Source organism: Stegostoma tigrinum, chromosome 31 (assembly GCF_030684315.1).
Source record: "Stegostoma tigrinum isolate sSteTig4 chromosome 31, sSteTig4.hap1, whole genome shotgun sequence".
NCBI lineage: Eukaryota > Metazoa > Chordata > Chondrichthyes > Orectolobiformes > Stegostomatidae > Stegostoma > Stegostoma tigrinum.
Genome location: NC_081384.1, coordinates 41377308 through 41398849, shown reverse-complemented (window position 1 = coordinate 41398849; position 21542 = coordinate 41377308). Strand labels below are relative to the sequence as shown.

Genomic DNA, 21542 nt, shown 5'->3' with positions numbered 1-21542 from the left:
GGAATGATATTGGCCTCTTTCCAATCTTTCAGCACTGTACCTGTGGACAGTGAGGATGAAAATATCATCGCCAAAGGCCCTGCGATCTCATCCCTCACTTTCCATAGAATCCTTGGATAAATCCCATCAGGACCAGGGGACTTATCTATCTTCAGTTTCCTCAGAATTCCTAGCACATCTTCTTTACTAACATCGACCTCCCTAGCTTACCAGCCTGTTTCACAATGTCATCCTCTGAACTAGACCCCTCTCAGTTGTGAAGACTGAATAAAAGTATTCATTAAGGACCTCTCCTATCTCTTTAGGCTCGGTGCACAAATTCCCTTTACAATCCTTGATTGGTCCTACCCTTTCTCTGGTCATTCTCTTATTCTTCACATACATGTAAAAAGCCTTGGAGTTTTACTTGATCCTATCCACCAAGGTCTTCTTGTGCCCCCTTATAGCTCTCCTAAGCCCTTTCTTCAGCTCCTTCCTGGATAACTTGTATCCCTCTAGAGCCTTTTCTGTTCCTCTTTTCCTAAACCTTATATAAGCCTTCTTCTTCCTCCTAACTAGTCGTTCGACGTCTCTTTAGGACCAAGGCTCCCTCACTCGATCACAACTTCACTGCCTGCTAGGGACAAACACATTAAGCACAAACAGTATGCATTCCTTAAATAATCTCCACATTTCAACAGGGCTCTTCCCTGACAGCATCTGCTCCCAATTTATGTTATCAAGTTCTTGCCTAACTGAATTGTAATTACCTTTCCCCCAATTATAAACTTTACTCGGCCGGATGTACCTATGCTTATCCGTGACTCTTGTAAAAGAAACAGAGTTATTATTGCTACCTCCAAAATGCTCTCCTACCAATAGGTCCAACACTTGGCCTGGTTGGTTGCCAAGCACCAAATCCAAAGTGGCCTCTCCTTGTGTTGGTCAATCTACGTACTGTGTCAGGAATCCCTCCTGACCGCACTGGACAATATCTGCTCCATCTAAACTATTACAACTAAAATGTTTCCAATCAATATTTGAATATTGAAGTCACCCATGACTACAACCCTGTGACGTCTGCACCTTTCCAGTATCTGCTGCCCAATCAGCTCCTCCACTTCTCTGCAACTTATTAGGGGGTCTGTTTTTAAAAAAAACTCCATCAAAGTGACTGCTCTTTTTTTGATCCTGATCTCAACCCAAACTGACTCTATAGACAAAGCATTCTCGAACTGCCTTTCAGTAGCTGCTATACTTGCCCTGACTAGCAATCTCACTCCCCCACCTCTTTATCCACCCTCCCCATTTCTTTTAAAGCAACTAAATCCCAGAACTTCCAACAACCATTCCTGTCCCAGAGTTTCCCAAGTTTCTGTACTAGCCACGACATCATTGCTCCAAGTGCTGACCCATGCTCTAAGTTCATCCGCTTTATTTCTGATGCTTCTAGCATTGAAGTATACACACCTCAAACCGTCTTGTTGTCTACAATTACACTCCATTGACCACATTTCTTTATAAACAACCTCAGCCCTTGTTGCGTCTGTTGGAAGCCCGAATACTTCATCCTCTAAATTATAAATCCGGTTCCCTACCCCCTGCCAAACTAGTTTAAACCATCCTGTACCGCTCTAGCAAACCTCCCTCCCTGGATATTTGTGCCCTTCCTGTTCAGGTGCAACCTGTCCTTACTGTACAGGTCCCACCTTCCCCAGAATGTGATCCAATTATCCACATAATAGAATCCCTCCCTCCTACACCAGCCCTGTGGCCATGTGTTTAGCTGCACTGTCTCCCTGTTTCTTACCTCATTATCACGTGGCACTGGAAGTAATCCAAAGATAACTACCCTGTTTGTCCAGGACTTCAGCTTCTAACTTAACTCTCTGTACTCATTTTTCACGTTCTCAGTCCTATTTCTATCTATGTCATTGATATCAATGTGTACCATGACTGCTGGTTGCAGCATCAGAGGAGCAGGAATCTGACATTTTGTGTCAGGAACCTTCTTCATTTTCTGAAGAAGGGCCCCAACCCAAAATGTCAGTTTTCCTGTTCGTCTGATGTTGCCTGGCCTGTCGCGTTCCTCCAGCTCCACACTGTGTCATCTTCTTCTTTCTTTTGTTGTATTTCAACTATAGTGTTTAAATAAATTGTGTTTTGGTCACTTTCTTAAAATACTTTGATGGGGTCTGGACTGGTCCATAACCATAGGGAAAACCAGGAGACTTGAGTCTGTAGGATATTACCATCCTATATAATAATCATATAACTATATCATCCTATTGCAATTTTTATTGAAACCTCTTAAGGTTTAGTTTCAGACATGATTTTACTGCTCTCAGTTTTAACTATTGCACCTCTTGTTGAAGTTTTTTAATCATACTCCCATCAGGACAGTTCACAAGAAATGGAGAAGAAAAGGGAAGATGACTTGGATTGTATGAGAGAAGGATGTTCATTGGTCACTGGTTGACTGACGTGTAAGGTATTGTCATGGAAACATACCAGTTAGATGATGACAGGCAGTTAACAGAGAAAATAAAGAACCTTGGATGCTAAAAGTATGAAACAAAAACAGTTCTGTAATAAAGCTACACAAAGTTCCCCTAAGAATGATCATCCAGTATTATATAGAACTTACTGCTCATTTTCATAGTATAGTTTTGCGACTGACCAGGCCATAATGATGGGGAGTGGAATACCTGCAAAATAGATCAGAGAACAATATTACACTGATATCATGAAGCTGTATTATCACTTTAGCTGTGTCCTTCCTTACTTTGATCCCAGATTCTCAAGAAGTGTGGCAGGTGGAGTTTAACTTTGATAAAGTGAGGTGTTGCATTTTGGTAAGAGAAATCAGGGCAGCACTTACACAGTTAATGGTAGACCTCTAGGGAATGTTGCCAAACAAAGGGATGTAGGGGAGCAGGTGCATAGTTCCTTGAAAGTGAATCGCAGGTAGACGGGGTAGTGAAGGAGGTGTTTGGCATACTAGCCTTTATTACATAGATCATAGGAGTTGGGATGTCAGGTTGCAGCTGTACAAGACATTGGGGAGGCCACTTTTAGAATATGGCTTTCAATCAGAGAATGGCTGAGAGTCATCACAGCAGAATTATGGAAGACATCACCACAGTCATTATGACTATCCAGAAGACCTCTGCAGGACACCCTCCGTGAAACAGCAACTCAATGTTCCAGGATACAGAAGCTATAGATGTGACAGAAGTACAAGTAAGCAAGGAGGGGAGTTGCTCTTTTGATAAGGGAAGACATAACAACATTGCTTAGAGAGGATATTCTTAAAGGGTCATCAAATGAGGCCATATGCTTAGAACTTAGAAACAAGAACGGGATTGTCACTCTATTGCGATTGTATTATAGACCCCCAAACCAGCCAGCGGGTACTAGAGGAGCAGATGTATAGAGGTTGCACATACCTGGAGTAAGAACAGAGCAGTATCGGTTGGTGATTTTAATTTCTCCTGTATGACTAGGCCATCCAGACTGTAAAAGGCTCAGACATGGTGAAATCTGTCAAACATGTCCAAGAATGCTTCCTAAATCAATATGTAGAGGGCCCTACTCAGGAGGGCGCAACACTAGACCTCCTCTTCGGAAACAAGATTGGACAAGTGACTGAAGTGTCAGCCAGGGAGCACTTTGGGTCCAGAAAAAGATAGAATGGATTCACAAGTTAAGGTGCTAAACTAGAGCTGGGCCTATTTTGGGGCCATTAGGCAGGAAATAGCAGAGGTTGACTGGGTGAGTGTGTTTGCAGGAAAAGAAACAACTGGCAATGGGAGGCTTTTAGAAGTGTGACTTCAAGAGTCCAGGGACAGAATATCCCTGAGAGGGTGAAGAGTGACAATGGATATTGAGGGTCTGGTCAGGAAAAAGAAAACGGCATATATTAGGTTGAAGCTATCGGGCTCAAGTGAATCCCCAGATGATTATAAAATGTGTAGGAGCACACTTAAGAGGGAAATCTAATAAACAAAAAGAGGGTATAGGATTCATCTGGCAGATAAGGTTAAAGATAATCCCAAGAGGTTCTTTAGCTGTGTTAAGAGTGAAAGGTGGCTAGGGAGACAATAGGTCCCTTTCGAGATCAGCATGGCCATCTATGTGTGGAGACACAGGAGATGGGGGAAATGTTTTAATGAATATTTCTCCTCAGTGTTTCCTGAAGAGAGAATCATGGATGCTAAGGAAATAAGGGAAACAAGTGGGGATGCTTTGGACCGCATTCACATTATCAGAGAGAAAATGTTTGCAGTCTCAGATAACATTAAGGTGGATAAATCCCCTGGGCCTGATCAAGTCCCTCTTCAGACATTGTGGGGGGGCTAGGGAAGAAATTTCAGAGGCCCTTGCAGAGATTTTTGCTTCATTTTTAGCTACTGGTGAAGTTCCAGAAAACTGGAAGGTGGCTAATATTGTTCCATTGATTAATAAAGGTAGAAAAGACAAGCCAGGGAACTACATCAGTGAGTCCTATGCCAGTGGTAGACAAGTTATTACAGAGATACTGAGGGACAGGTTTAACCAACATTTAGATAGTCGAGGTCCAATTAGGGATAATCAGTGTGGATTTGTGTGCGGGAAGTCGTGACTAGCGAGTTTTGAGAAGGTTTGTAGCTCAGGTTGAGGTTCTGGATGTGAGTTTGCTCGCTGAGCTAGAAGGTTCGTTTTCAGACATTTTGTCACCATTCTAGGTACCATCATCAGTGAACCTCCGGTGAAGCGCTGGTGTTATGTCCTGCTTTCTATTTATCTGGTTAGGTTTCCTTGGGTTGGTGATGTTATTTCCTGCTCTTTTTCTCAGAGGGTGGTAGATGGGCTCCAAATCAATGTGTTTGTTGATGGAGTTCCGGTTGGAATGCCATGCTTCTGGGAATTCTCGTGCGTGTCTCTGTTTGGCTTGTCCTGGATAGATGTATTGTCCCAATCAAAGTGGTGTCCTTCCTCATCTGTATGTAAGGATACGAGTGATAGTGGGTCATGTCGTTTTGTGGTTAGTTGATGTTCATGTATCCTGGTGGCTAGCTTTCTGCCTGTTTGTCCAATTTAGTGTTTGTCACAGTTCTTGCAAGGTATTTTGTAAATGACGTTCATTTTGCTTATTGTCTGTCTAGGGTCTTTTAAGTTCATTAGCTGCTGTTTTAGTGTGTTGGTGGGTTTGTGGGCTACCATGATGCCAAGAGGTCTGAGTAGTCTGGCAGTCATTTCCGAAATGTCTTTGATGTAGGGAAAGTGGTTCTGGTTTCTGGGCATGTTCTGGGATGGTTGCCTCTGTAGTTCAGTATCTGGTCCGTATGTGTTGTTTTCAACAATACTGAACTACAGGAGCAACCATCCCAACACCCACAAACGAAGCTGCATTAGAACATTATTCCAACAAGCCACCACACACTGCAGCACAGAGGAACTACGAAGAGCAAGAGAAAATCACCTATGTGGCATATTCAAAAAGAACGGGTACCCAATGAACACAGTCCGCTGATTTCTCAGCAACAAACCCAAACAAACAGACAAAACGTGCCCAGAAACCAGAACCACTCTCCCCTACATCAAAGACATTTCGGAAATGACTGCCAGACTACTCAGACCTCTTGGCATCATGGTAGCCCACAAACCCACCAACACATTAAAACAGCAGCTAATGAACTTAAAAGACCCTATACAGACAATAAGCAAAATGAACGTCATTTACAAAATACCTTGCAAGAACTGTGACAAACACTACATTGGACAAACAGGCAGAAAGCTAGCCACCAGGATACATGAACATCAACTAGCCACAAAAAGACATGACCCACTATCACTAGTATCCTTACATACAGATGAGGAAGGACACCACTTTGATTGGGACAACACATCCATCCTAGGACAAGCCAAACAGAGACACACACGAGAATTCCTAGAAGCATGGCATTCCAACCGGAACTCCATCAACAAACACATTGATTTGGAGCCCATCTACCACCCTCTGAGAAAAAGAACAGGAAATGGCATCACCAACACAGGAAATGACATCACCAACCCAAGGAAACCTAAACATAGAAATAGAAAGCGGGACATAACACCAGTGCTTCACTGAAGGTTCACTGATGATGTTATCTGGAATGGTGACGATACAGATTAGTGTGAGGTGTTACAACTTGGAAAGTCAAATCAAGGTAGAACTTATACAGTAAATGTTAAGGTCTCAAACAGTGTTGTGGAACAGGGGGATGTAGGAGTACGAGTACATAATTCATTGAAAGTGGTGTCACAGGTAGACAGAGTGGTAAAGAAGACATTTAGTATGCCAGCCATCACTGGTTGAGGCACCAAGTATCGGAGCTGGGATGTTATGTTACAGTTGTATAGCTAGTTGGTGAAGCTACCCTTGGAGTATTGTGTACAGTTTTGATCACCCTGTTAAACGAAAGACATAGTTAAACTGGAATGTGTGCGAAGAAGATTTATGAGGATATTGCCAGGACTAGTAGGCCTGTAGAGGTTGGCCAAGACAGGACTTAATTCCTTGGAACATAGGTGAAGAAGGGGTGACCTTATTGATGCATATAAAATCATGAAAGGCATAGATAGGATGAATGCATGTAGTCCTTTATTTCTCCCAGGGATAGGGAATTGAAAACTAGAGGGCATAGGTTTAAGGTGAGAGAAGAAAGATTTAAGAATGACCTGAAGGGCAATGTCTTCATGCAGAGAGTGGTGCATATATGGAATGGGCTGCAGAGAATGTGGTTGAGGCAGGTACAATAGCATCATTTAGAAAGCAGTTCCATAGGTCCATGGATGGGAAGGGTTTAGAGGGATAAGGACCAATTCAGGCAATTGGAACTAGCTGAGTGGGCACCATGGTCAGCATGGACCAGTTCGGACCGAGAGGCCTGTTTTCATGTCGTGTTGCTCTATGACTGATTAATTAAAAAGGCACGGTGGCTCAGTGGTTGGCACTGCAGCCTCACAGCGCCAGAGACCCGGGTTCAATTCCAGTCTCGGGTAACTGTCTGTGTCGAGTTTGCACATTTTCCCTGTGTCTGCGTGGGTTTCCTCTGGGTGCTCCGGTTTCCTCCCACAGTCCAAAGATGTGCAGGCTAGGTGGATCGGCCATGCTAAATTGCCCGTAGTGTTCAGGGATGTGTGGGTTATAGGGGGATGGGTCTGGGTGGGATGCCCCAAGGGGCAGTGTGGACTTGTTGGGCCGAAGGGCCTGTTTCCAGATATCTTAAATAAATCCTATCGCATTTGCCAGCATTTGGCCCATATTCTTCTAAACCCTCCCTATTAAACATAAAATAACCCGTTGTTCTCTGGATTGTGGACTCTACGGTGGAGGTTGCTTTTCAGACTGGAGGCCTGTGACCAGCGGTGTGCCACAAGGATGAGTGCTGATCCATTGCTTTTTATCATAGGAATATGAAGATGAATATAGAATCATAGAGTCATAGAGCAGTACAGCATGGAAACAGACCCTTCAGTCCAATTCATCCATGCCGACCAGATATCTGAAATAAATCTAGTCTCATTTGTCAACATTCGGCCCATATCCCTCTAAATCCTTCCTATTCATGTACCCACCCTGATGCCTTTTACATGTTGTAATTGTACCAACCTCCACCACTTCCTCTGGCAGATTATTCCATACAAGCACCAACCTCTGCGTGAAAATGTTAGGTCCCGTTAGGTCCCTTTTAACTCTTTGCCCTCTCACCTTAAACCTATACCCTCTAGTTTTGCACTCCCCTACTCCAGGGAAAATAACTTGCCTATGCACCCTATCCATGCCCCTCATGATTTTATGAAATTCTATAAGGTCACCCTTTTGCCTCTGACACTCCTGTAGCCCCAGGCAGTCAGCCCCTCCTATAGCTCAAACTGTCCAATCCTGGCAACATCCTTGTAAATCTTTTTTGAACACTTCCAAGTTTCACAACATCCTTCCTGTGTTAGAAAGACTAGAATTGCACACAATATTTCAACAGTGGATTAGCCAATGTCCTGTACAGCTACAACATGACCTCTGATCGCCTCCACTCAATGCACTAACCAATAAAGGTTAGTGTACCAAATGCCTTCTTCACTATCCTGTCGACCTGGGACTCCACTTTCAAGAAACTATGAATCTGCGCTCAAAGGTCTCTTTATTCAGCAACACTCCCCAGGACTTTATCATTAAATGTATAAGCACTGCCCTGGTTTGCCTTTCCAAAGTGTATCCCCTCTTATTTATCCAAATTAAACTCCATCTGCCAGTCCTCGGTCCATTGGCCTGTCTGCTCAAGGTCACAATGTACACTGAGGTAGCCTTCTTCGCTGTCCACTACACCTCAAATTTTAATGTCATCTTTAACTTACTAATCATACCTCCTATGCTCGCATCCAAATCTTTTATAAAAATGACAAGAAGCAGTGGACCCACAACTGATCCGTACTATACCCTGCTAATTGCAGGCCTCCAGTCTGAAACAACTCTTCCCTGTCACCCTGTCTTCTACCAGTGAGCCAGTTCTGTACTCAATAGCTAGTTCTCCCTGTATTCCATGTGATCTAACCTTGCTAACCAGCCGACCATGAAGAACCTTGTTGATCACCTTACTAAAGTCCATATAAATCACATCCACCTCTCTGTCCTCATCAATTCTCTTCATTACTTCTTCAAGAAACTCAATCAAGTTAGTGCGATATCTGATGAAGGGTCTCGGCCTGAAACATCAGCTTTTGTGCTCCTGAGATGCTGCTTGGCCTGCTGTGTTCATCCAGCTTCACACTTTGTTATCTTGGATTCTCCAGCATCTGCAGTTCCCACCATCTATAGTTCCCTGGCTTTTTCTTGCCACCTTTCTTAAATAGTGGCACCACCTTAGACAACCTCCAGTCTTCTGGCACCTCACTTGTGGCTTTCAATGTTACAAATACCTCAGCAAAGGGCCCAGCAATCACTTCCCTGGCTTCTCACAGGGTTCCAGGGCACATCTGATCAGGTCCTGGGGGTTTATCCACCTTCATGCATTTTAGGACACACAGCATCCCTGTAATATGGACAAATTCTCAAGATGTTGCTCATTATTTCCCCATATTCTCTAACTTTCATAACCTGTTACCTGTAACTTACAGTGAGAGAAAAGAGGAAAATACAATGAAAAGCTTTTCCACTGCCACTGTAATTCGGCATTATTTTGAATATTTTAAGAATAGAAAAAAAATAGAAAGATACAGCTTATGGAGTATCTATCAGTCCTGAGCAAGCTTATCATAAACAGTACCTACAGCACCATCCCTCCTCCACTGCGGTCTACACCATACCCAATAAACATTGGGGTTGCCACTCTTCAGGTGCCATCTTTCACTATTGGGCTGATTCTCTTCTGCCACTGCCTCATCGCTGCCTGTGCCGGACCCATCGGCGTCAGAGTTGCATTTCTCACTGCTGGGCCCATCTCGAAGTCCCTGCGATGCTCACCAGTGCCAGACCGATCTTTGTGTGCCATCCTTCATCACTGAGCCTCCTTTGCTGACATCGCCTCTGCTGATGTATCAACTGCCAATCGTGATACCAGATCCCGTGCTTACCAAAATTAAACAAGGGCTCACACAAGTCATCTCTGGGATTCCTCACTATTACTGATGCCATACAAGCTTGGGATAAAAGGTAAGTAAGGGAAAAGACAAGGAGGAAAAAAAAAGAGATGACAAAAAAAAGTGGTCAGAGCAAACCATTCAGAAGCCCAACTCCACTGACATCTTGATGAGGAGGTATGGTTAGTAAGTTTGTACTTGACACCAAAATAGGTGATGTGGTGGACAGTTAAACTTGAGAGAGCGCATAAGAATTTCCAAGGATGTTACTCAGACCGGAGGGTTTGTGCTCCAGGGAGAGGCTGCATAGGCTGGGGCTTTATCCGCCTGGAGAAGTCAGAGGCGAGGGTTGATCTTATACAAGTATATAAAATCATCGGGGAATGGTCAGGATGAATAGCCAAGGTCCTTTACCTGGGGTGGGAGAGTCCAAACTGAAAGGCCATATGTTTAAGGTGAGAGCGCAAAGATTTAGAAGGACCGAAGGAGCAACTTTTTCATGCAGAGGGTGTCGCATGCATGGAATGAGCTGCCAGACAAAGTGGTGGAGGCTGGTAAAATTACAACAACATGTAAAAGGGATCTGGATGGATATATGGATAAGAAAGGTTCAGAGGGCTATGGGTCAAATGCTGGAAAACTGGGATGTCCAGTCAGCATGAACTAGTTGGATCGAAGGATTGTTTCTGTGCTGTATGACTTTATGACTGTAAGTTTATTCCATGGCATAGGTGTATACGTCCTGCCCTGATGTGCCTTTCCAAAATGCAGCACCTCACATTTATCTTAATGGTATCAGCCAGTCCCCTATCCATCTGCCTCTCTGATCATGGTCCTAATGTACTCTGAGGTAATCTTCTTCACTGCCCACTATACCTCCAATTTCTTCTTTAGTTTTTAGCAACAGGGCATTCTATTACAGCCTTCACTTTAATTGGCCCTTGCAAATACTTTTCTCATGGTACAGTGTGCCTTAGGTAAGATACTTTTACTGTTCTAATTTCACTTTTGATTAGATTTAACATTAAGCCACAACAGTACTTGCTTAAATAGGTCTGCTACTCATTTCACATGGTTTTCCCATTTTTCACGATATACCACAAAGGGGAAAATATGTAGTTGTGCACTTTGGCAAGAAAAATAGAGGAGCTGAACATTATTTAAATATGGAAGGCTATGGAATAAAAGGCCTAGCTTATGAGTGTGCAGTGATTGTACCAAGGTGAACCAGGTGGAGCTCGTAGAATATGACTGGGGCTGATAATCTGGTCTAACCAGGGAGCTCTGGCTGACAGACATAAATATGAGCGTCCATAGCCTTTGAAACCATTTGATTGCTGATCATATGAAACTGGATGATAAATGGTGTTTGAAAGTAATAAATAAATGAAAAGAAGTCAGAGATCCTGTTCACTCTGAAAGCTAGCTCTGAAGAAACTGGACCAGTGTCAAGGACTCTCAATGTGTAAAGAAAGGGTGAGTTGGTGATGGGATACTGGCCTCTGGAGTTATTTCAGTGGCAATGAGAGAAAAGTGTGCTCCTGAAGAAATTCACTCTCAACAGCCATCTTTAAGTTGGGGTAAACATTTTCAGAATCATGCCACACTTGGGGAAGTTTGATTCATTTGATCCTGCTGTCAAAGACTAGGCCCATGATGTGGAAGAATTTTTTTTTCTGGGTAAATGACATTAGGGAAGATAAAAAGCAATGAGTAATTCTTCTCACAGAGTGTGGACCCATAGCATTTTTGCTTATTAGGAGCCTAACTTGCCCCGAAGCACCAAATTTAAAAACCTTTCAAGAGTTGCTAGATTTAGTTAAGGAATATTGCGACCCAAAGCCTCCTCTAATTGAGATGCGATTGGTTTTACTTTGGTAATTTGAGAACTGGGGAACCCATATCAGGATTTTTTTGACTAGGTTAAGTTGACTGACATGAGACTTTGGCTTAACGCTTAATGAGATGCTCAGAGTCCATTTGGTTTGTGGGGTTAATGCTGTGCCTATTAGCTGAAGCCCAACTGGACTTCAAACAGGCATTACAACTGGCTTGAGATAATAGGAACTGTAGCTGCTGGAGAATCCGAGATAACAAAGTGTGGAGCTGGATGAACACAGCAAGCCCAGCAGCATCATAGGAGCAGAAAAGCTGACATTTCAGGCCTAGACCCTTCAAAACAATCTGATGAAGGGCCTAGGCCCCAAACGTCAGCTCATCTGCACTACACTTTGTTATCTCACTACAACTGGCTTCATCATTGGAAAATTCAGCAAGTGGGCACATGAGTTAAAAGATATTCTGATGGAAGTGCATACCCTTACCAATCCAAATGAGCTTGGGGAACACTGCTTGAGTAAGGCAATTGCACAGCTTCACTCAAGATCGATCCTGAACAGCAGACTTAAGGTCAGCCACTGCTAAACCCCTAAACCAATGTAAAACCTTGGCTAAATGGTTAAAATTTTCTTCAGGATCCAGGCCCACAAGCCATTGTAGCTGCTGCTGGCATTTGGATTCAAGTTGGCAAAAAGAGTTCCACAAGATCTAAACTGAGTAAGATAACTCAAGCTGGTATTGCAGAGCATGCACACCCTGTAAGGTCCACCAACATGTGGTTTGGAACTGTTAAATTGTTTAGTAACATCCAAATCAGAACCAATCAAAATAAGCATCTGGTTATATGATCACCTGTTTCTAATTGAGTTTGATACTGGCTCAACAGTGACTACAGAACCGGTCTTTAACAAAATTCACTCTAGACTCCACCCCTTAAGTTTGCACAAAACTTCAGCGAGACTGAAAATCCATACTGAGAAACCTTTGCAGATTAAGGCTACAACTTCAGGTCCAGCCTCGCTTGAAAAGCAGCTGGTTCAGTTACCACTGATTCTAGTGAAAGGCATGGACAAAATTGGTTGAGAAAGATTCACCTCAATTGGTTCATCTTTGTTTTCATAGAACATAGAACAGTACAGTGCAGAACAGGCCCTTCAGCCCTCGATGTTGCTCCGACCTGTGAACGAATCTCAGCCCCTCCCCCTACACTATCCCATCATTATCCATATGCTTATACAAGGGCTGTTTAAATGCCCCTAATCAGGCTGAGTTAACTACATTGGCAGGCAGGGCATTCCAAGCACTTACCACTCCCTGAGTAAAGAACCTGCCTCTGACATCTGTCTTAAATCTATTACCACTCAGTTTGCAGCTATGCCCCCTCGTACAAGCTGACGTCATCATCCTAGGAAAAAGACTCTCACTGCCCACTCTGTCTAATCCTCTGATCATCTTGTATGTCTCTATTAAATCCCCTCTTAGCCTCCTTCTCTAGACCTAAGTCCCTCAGCCTTTCCTCATAAGACCTTCGCTCTAGACCATGCAACATCCTGGTAAATCTCCTCTGCACCTTTTCCAATGCTTCCACATCCTTCCTGTAATGGGGCAGCCAGAACTGTACGCAATATTCCAGGTGAGGCCGCACTAGCGTTTTGTGCAGTTACAGCATGACACCACGGCTCTGGAACTCAATCCTTCTACCAATAAAACCTAACACACCGTAAGCCTTCTTAAAAGCACTATCAACTTGGGTGGCAACTTTCAGGGATCTATGTACATGGACACCAAGATCCCTCTTCACATCCACACTACCAAGAATCTTTCCATTGACCCAGTATTCTGCCTTCCTATTATTCTTCCCAAAGTGAATCACCTCACAGTTATCTGCATTAAGCTCCATTTGCCACCTTTCAGCCCAATTCTGCAGTTTATCCAAGTCTCCCTGCAACCTGCAACATTCATCCACAATGTCCCCCACTCCACCAACTTTAGTGTCATCTGCAAACTTACTAACCCATCCACCTGTGCCTGCGTCCAAGTCATTTATAAAAATGACACACAGTAGTGGTCACAAAACAGATCCTTGAGGCACACCACTAGTAACTGGACTCCAGGCTGAATATTTTCCATCAACCACCACTTGTTGCCTTCTTACAGAAAGCCAGTTTCTAATCCAAACTGCTAAATCTCCCTCAAACCCATGCCTCCGCATTTTCTCCAATAGCCTACCATATGGAACCTTATCAAAGGCTTCACTGAAGTCCATGTACTCCACATGAACTGCCCTACCCTCCACATGTATGGTCACCTTCTCAAAAAACTCAGTGAGGTTTGTGAGACACGACCTGCCCTTGACGAATCCATGTTGACTATTTCCAATCAAATTGTTGCTTGCTAGATGATTATGAATCCTATCTCTTATAATCCTTTCCAAAACTTTTCCTGCAACAGACGTAAGGCTCACTGGTCTATAATTACCTGGGTCATCTCTACTGCCCCATTATAGGAAGGATGTGATAGCATTGGAAAAGGTGCAGAGGAGATTTACCAGGATGTTGCCTGGTCTGGAGCGAAGGGCACAAAATTTGCAATCCTCCAGTCCTCTGATACTAAACCTGTAGACAATGACAATTCAAAGATCAAGGCCAAAGGCTCCACCATCTCCTCCCTAGCTTCCAGGAGAATCCTCAGAAAAATCCCATCTGGCCCAGGGTATTTATCTACCTTCACACCTTCTAGAATTGATAATACCTCCTCCTTACTAACCTCAATCCTTTCAATTCTAGTAGCCTGTAACTCAGTCTTCTCCTCTACCATATTCTCCTTTTTCTGAGTGAAAACAGATGAGAAATAATCATTTAGCACCTCTCCAATCTCCACAGGGTCCACATACAACTTTCCACTTCTGGCTTTGACTGGCCCTATTCCTACCCTAGTCATCTTCTTATTCCTCACATATCTATAGGAAGCTTTAGGGTTCTCCTTTATTCTACCTGCTAATGTCTGCTCGTGTCCCCTCCTTGCTCCTCTTAACTCTCTCTTTAAATCCTTCCTAGCTAATTTGTAACTCTCTATCACGTCATCTGAGCCGTCTCGTCTCAACATCGCATAAGCCTCCCTCTTCCGCTTAACAAGAGATACAAGTTCTTTAGTAAACCACGGTTCCCTTACCTTATCTCTTCCTCCCTGCCTGACAGGGACATACCTTTCAAGGACATGCAATATCTGTTCCTTAAACCAGCTCCACGTTTCAATTGTCCCCATCCCCTGCATTTTGCTAACCCATTCTATGCCTCCTAAGTCTTGGGTAATCACATTATAATTGCCCTTCCCCCATCTGTAACTCTTGCCCTGTGGCATGTTCCTATCCATTTCCATCGCTAGATTAAACGTAACTGAATTATGGTCACTCGCTCCAAAGTGCTCACCTACCACTAAGCTACACTGGCCTGTTCATTACCAAGTAGTGGATCCAGTGTGGCCTCCCCTCTTGTTGGCCCTTTGAAGTACTGTGTCAGGAAACCCTCCTGCACACATTGGACAAAAAGTGATCCATCCGACATACTAAAGTTATAGCAATTCCAGTCAATGTTGGAGAAGTTAAAGTCTCCCATAATGACCACCCTGTTCCTTTCGCTTCTGCCCAGAATCGTTTTACCAACCCTTTCCTCCATATCCCTGGAACTTTGTGGAGGCCTAAAAAAAACTCCCAGCAGTGTGACCTCTCCTCTCCTCTTTCTGACCTTAGCCCACACCACCTCAGTAGACAAGTCCTCGTCAAAAATTCTTTCAACCACCGTTGTATTGTCCTTGACTAACAAAGCCACACCTCCCCCTCTTTTACCACCTTCCCTGATCTCTATGAAAGATCTAAACTCTAGAACCTGCAACACCCACTCCTGACCTTCCTCTGTTGATTAGAAAGTGGCTGCCTGAATGAAATTTTCATTAAATACCCTGACATTTTTCAGATATCTAGGGACTATCAAAGGAGCCAAAGTCACCTTGCATGTTGACCAGGGTTCAATGCCACAATTCTGCAAGGCCTGCCCAGTGCCATTTGCCTTAAGTAAAGGCAGAAATCAGAAGGCTGGATAATGAAGGAATCATCAAACCAGTCCAGTTCGTAGAACTGGCAACACCAGCCATACCGATTGTAAAGCCCAACGGGTTAATATCCATAGGGGCTTGAACCAGTATATAAGACTGTGTCATTTCAGGTATCCTCTGCCTGTGCAATTTTTTAGCAGACAATGGAGAGCTGTTTTACAAGGTCTACACTGAGTTGCTATTTGTCTAGACTACATGCTAATAACAATGAAGAACAATAAAAGTCCACTTAGATGTAGTCCATAAGACCATAAGACATAGGAGTGGAAGTAAGGCCATTTGGCCCATCAAGTCCACTTCGCCATTTAAATCATGGCTGATGGGCATTGCAACACCACTTCCCTGCACTCTCCCCGTAGCCCTTGATTCCTTCTGAGATCAAGAATTTGTTGATCTCTGCTTTGAAGGCATCCAGCGTCCCACCCTCCACTGCACTCTGCGACAACGAATTCCACAAGCCCACCACTCTCTGGCTGAAGAAATGTCGTCTCATTTCAGTTTTAAATTTACCCCCTCTAATTTTAAGGCTCTGCCCACGGGTCCTTGTCCTTAGATGTATCTCTCAGGTGGCCCTATGCCTTAAGGGAAAATGTGGTCCAGGTGCCTCAAGTGACCCATTCAGGTTACAGAGTCAACAAGATCAAGTTACATCGTTGGAAGATAAAGCTGGCTCCCATGTTTGTACTGAAACTTAGTCTTTCTGTGGGCTGATGAATTCTTAGAGGAATTTCATACATAACCTAGCCTCCAACCCAGTAGCTTTGCATCTGCTTCTTCTAGGCCGAAACGTCAGCTTTTGTGCTCCTGAGACGCTGCTTGGCCTGCTGTGTTCATCCAGCTTCACACTTTATTATCTTGGATTCTCCAGCATCTGCAGTTCCCATCATCACTCAGCCTCAGAAATGGTTGAGTAGCCAAGCTATAGCTTTCAGAAAATTGAAGAAACAGCTATCATATTCTAAGGTGTTGACACACTATGATCCCAAGTGAGATCTGGTATTGACAATGCGATTCTTCCCTGGACAGCATTGGTGTAGTATTAACCCATAGGTGACCCAATGGAGCGGAATGCCCAACAGTGTATACATCCAGGACTTTGGCTAATGCAGAATGTAAATAATCCCAGGTAGAGAAGGTTTGGTAGCCATATTTGGAGTCAAAGTTCCACCAATACTTTTATGGACATAAATTTGCAGTAATAATTGGCCACAAATCTCCACTAGGTCTACTTAAAGAGGACAAGGCGGTGCTTCCAGCAGCTTCAGGCAGAATTTAGCAGTGGGCTCTAATAATGAGCATATATAATTACAAGTTGGAAGACTGCAGAAGACAAAGTAGCAAATGTGGATGCATTGAACTGCCTCCTGCTGGCAGGTACACCACCGGTGGTATTGTCACTAGAAGAAGACGTAATAGTTTTAAATCTTCTGGATACTTCTGGTCACAGCTGACAATCTTAGAATTTGGATACAAAGATCCAGGTCTGGCAAAACTAAAACATCTGGTGGTGATGGGGGAACCCAAGGAGCAGTCACAACCAGAATTATGAATATCTGGGATCTGGAGAAACCAGATCACAGTACAGGACAGTATATTATTATGGGGGGGAAAGTAAGTGTCCTGAGCAAAGATCACTGCCAGATACTGGCTGAACTTTATCAGGGTTATATGGAGTTTCCAAAAGGAAGATGTTAAAGTGAATTGTTTCGTGGATATAGCTGCATTGCTGGGCTCGTGCCCAGGGTTCAACAAGGATGAAAATTAACACCAGCAGCTTCCCCACATTCGTGGGAATGGCCGGACAAAGCCTGGTCTTGGATACATGTCAACTATGCAGGTCCTTCCATTGGCCCTGTTTTTTTTTTATTCATTATGGACACCCACTCAGAATGGTCACAGATAACGGGTTACCATGATGAAATTACGTATTTCTTGAAGCCAAATTGTATTGGTCATATGAGGAGAGCTTCATACCATCTATCATCCAATGGTCTGGCAGAAAGAGCAGTCCTAACTTTGAAGGCAGGCTTAAAAAGACCACCTACATATTCACTGGATACCCAGTTCTTATTCGATTATAATAGGACCACCCCTCATGCAACTACAGGGATAGCTCCAACAGAGTTGCTAATGGGGAGAAGACTCTGCACCAGGTTAAATTTGATCCGCCCAGGCCTGAGGGAAAGAGTGAAACAGTGAGAAACTGTGTTTACTTCAGGGGGATGACAATTGGTGTAGGAACCAAGGGTAATGGCCCTGCATAAGGAAGAAGCATGGTCAGTGAGAGGTCAGGTCCAGTGAACTATGAAGTTCAGGTAGGTGTCACAGTCCTGAACAATCTTCAGAGAGCTCAGAGTCATTATATTCCTGTTCAAGTAAAAGGTAAGGCTGGTAGGTTTAGAGAACAATGGGTAAAAGAAGATATTGAGATTCTGGTCCAGAATAAAGATTAGATATAAAAAACTGAGTTCAAATGAATCTCTTGAACATTATAAACAGTGTAGAGTTTAGTAAAGCTTTTGTCAAGGTTCCACATGGTAGACTAATTGGTAAAGTTAGATCACATGAGATTCAGGGGTGACCTTGTCAACTGGATACAAAATTGGCTTCACAACAGGAGACAGTGATGGTGAAGGGGTAACAAAGTGTGGAGCTGGATGAACACAGCAGGCTAAGCAGCATCTTAGGAGCACATGGTGAAGGATTGTTTTCTGGGCTAGAGCCCTGTGGCTAGCAGTGTTCCGCAGGTATCAGTGCTAGGTCCACATTTTGTTTGTCATTTATGTCAATGATTTGAGTCAGAATATGAAAAACATGGTTAGTAAGTTTGTGGACGACAAAGGTTGGTGGTATAGTGGACAGTGAAGATTGTAGAGATGATTTACCAGACATGGATAGAGCAGGGACAGGAATGGTAGTTGCAGGTTCTGGGATTTAGATGTTTCAGTAAGAACAGAGAAGATGGTAAAAGAGGGGGAGGTGTGGCATTGTTGGTCAAGGACAGTATTACAGTTGCAGAAAGGATGTTTGGGGACTCATCAACTGAGGTAGTATGGGCTGCGGTTAGAAACAGGAAAGGAGAGGTCACCTTGTTGGGAGGTTTTTATAGGCCTCTGAATAGTTCCAGAGATATAGAGGAAAGGATAGCAAAGATGATTCTCGATGGGAGTGAGAGAGAGAAGGTAGTTGTCATGGGGGACTTCAACTTTCCAAATATTGACTGGGAACACTATAGTTCGAGTACTATAGATAGGTCAGTTTTTGTCCAGTGTGTGCAGGAGGACTTCCTGACACAGTATGTACATGCCAACAAGGGGCGAAGCCACATTAGATTTGGTACTGGGTAATGATCCTGGCCAGGTGTTAGATTTGGAAGTAGGTAAGGACTTTGGTGATAATGATCACAATTCTGTTATGTTTAGTGATGGAAAGGGATAGGTGTATACCACTGGGCAAGAGTTATAGCTGGGGGAAAGGCAATTACAATGAGATTAGGCAAGATTTAGGGAACATAGGATGGGGAGGGAAACTACAGGGGATGGGCACATTAGAAATGTGGAGCTTATTCAAGGAAAAGCTGCTGTGTGTCCTACATAAGTATGTACCTGTCAGGCAGGGAGGAAGCTGTAGAGCGTGGGAGCTGTGGTTTACGAAGGAGGTGGAATCTCTGGTCAAGAGGAAGAAGGAGGCTTATATTAGGATGAGATGTGAAAGCTCAATTAGGGCGCTTGAGGGTTACAAGGTAGCCAGGAAAGACCTAAAGAGAGAGCTCAGAAGAGCCAGGAGGAGACATGAGAAGTTGTTGGCGGATAGGATCAGGGTAAACCCTAAGGCTTTCTATAGGTATTTAAGGAATAAAAGAATGACGAGAGTAAGATTAGGGCCAATCAAGGATAGTAGTGGGAGGTTGTGTGTGGAGTCAGAGAAAATAGGGGAAGCACTAAATGAATATTTTTTGACAGTATTCACTCTAGAAAATAACAGCGTTGGCGAGGAGAATACTGAGATACAGGCTACTAGACTAGGTGGGATTGAGGTTCACGAGGAAGAGATATTAGAAATCCTACAGAGTGTGAAATAGATAAGTCCCCTGGGCCGGATGGGATTTATCCTAGGATCCTCTGGGAAGCCAGGGAGGAGATTACCGAGCCTTTGGCATTGATCTTTAACTCGTCATTGTCTACAGGAATAGTGCCAGAAGACTGGAGGATAGCAAATGTGGTTCCCCTGTTCAAGAAGGGGGGTAGAGACAACCCTGGTAATTATAGACCAGTGAGCCTTACCTCAGTTGTTGGTCAAGTGTTGGAAAAGGTTATAAGAGATAGGATTTATAATCATTTAGAAAAGATTAATTTGATTGGAGATAGTCAGCATGGTTTTGTGAAGGGTAGGTCATGCCTCACAAACCTTATTGAGCTCTTTGAGAAGGTGACCAAACAGGTAGATGAGAGTAAACCGGTTGATGTGGTGTATATGGATTTCAGCAAGGCTTTCGATAAGGTTCCCCACAGTAGGCTATTGTACAAAATGCGGAGGAATGGGATAGTGGGAGATATACCAGTTTGGATCAGAAATTGCTTGCTGAAAGAGGACAGAGGGTGGTGGTGTTCTTATAATGAAAGCTCAGGGGCAGTACATTCCTGTTAGTGCAAAGGGAAAGGTTGGTAATGTAGGGAATGCATGATGACTAGAGAAACTGAGGCTCTGGTCAAGAGAAAGAAGGAACCATATATCAGGTATAGACAGCTGGGATTGAGTAAATCCTTGGAGGAGTATAAAGGCAGCAGGAGTATACTGTGATGGAAAATGTTCATCCTGGAGTCCAGTTACTGGTGGTGTACCGCAAGGTTCAGTGTTGGGTCCACTGCTGTTTGTCATTTTTATAACGACCTGGATGAGGGTGTAGAAGGGTGGGTTAGTAAATTTGCAGATGACACCAAGGTCGGTGGAGTTGTGGATAGTGACGAAGGATGTTGTAGGTTACAGAGAGACATAGATAAGCTGCAGAGCTTAATGCAGACTGTGGAGTTTAATGCAGACAAGTGTGAGGTGATGCACTTTGGTAGGAGTAACCAGAAGGCAAAGTACTGGGCTAATGGTAAGATTCTTGTAGTGTAGATGAGCAGAGAGATCTCGGTGTCCATGTACACAGATCCATGAAAGTTGCCACCCAGGTTGACAGGGCTGTTAAGAAGGCATACAGTGTTTTAGCTTTTATTAATAGAGGGATCGGGTTCCGGAACCAAGAGGTTATGGTGCAGCTGTACAAAACTCTGGTGCGGCCGCACTTGGAGTATTGCATACAGTTCTGGTCACTGCATTATAAGAAGGATGTGTAAGCTTTGGAAAGGGTGCAGAGGAGATTTACTAGGATGTTGCCTGGTATGGAAGGAAGGTCATATGAGGAAAGCTGAGGGACTTGAGGCCGTTTTCGTTCGAGAGAAGGAGGCTGAGAGGTGACTTAATTGAGACATATAAGATAATCAGAGGGTTAGATAGGGTGGATAGGGACAGCCTTTTTCTTAGGATGGTGATGGTGAGCAGGAGGGAGCATAGCTTTAAATTAAGAGGTGCAAGATATAGGACAGATGTCAGAGGTAGTTTCTTTACTCAGAGTAGTAAGGGTATAGAACGCTTTGCCTGCAACGGTAGTAGATTCGCCAACTTTAAGTACATTTAAGTTGTCATTGGACAAGCATATGGACGTACATGGAATAGTGTAGGTTAGATGGGCTTCAGATTGGTATGGCAGGTCAGCACTACATCAAGGGCCGAAGGGCCTGTACTGGGCTGTTATGTTCTATGTTCTATATTGCCAGGCATGGAGGGTTAGAGTTATTGGGTCTGGATAGGCTGGGACTTCTTTCACTGGGGTGTAGGAGGTTAAGAGATGACCTTAGAGGTTTATTTAAAAAATGAGGGGTATAGATAGAGTCAGGTGTTCTATCATCAGGATAGGGGATTTCAAGACAAGGGGACATATTTTTGTGGGGCCAGCAGAAAGATTTTAAAAA

At 43.7% G+C, this 21542-nt stretch overlaps 1 protein-coding gene across 5 annotated transcripts in view; it reads right to left on the bottom strand.

Moving 5' to 3' along the window:
- LOC125466178 (corticotropin-releasing factor receptor 1-like) overlaps positions 1 to 21542 on the bottom strand; it is a 271407-nt gene that overhangs the window by 70499 nt on the left and 179366 nt on the right. For all 5 annotated transcript variants that reach the window (XM_059638669.1, XM_059638671.1, XM_059638672.1 and 2 more), the window contains one exon: positions 2627 to 2687. In XM_059638669.1, the coding sequence (XP_059494652.1) occupies positions 2627 to 2687 (61 nt within the window). The remainder of the gene's footprint in view (positions 1 to 2626; positions 2688 to 21542) is intronic.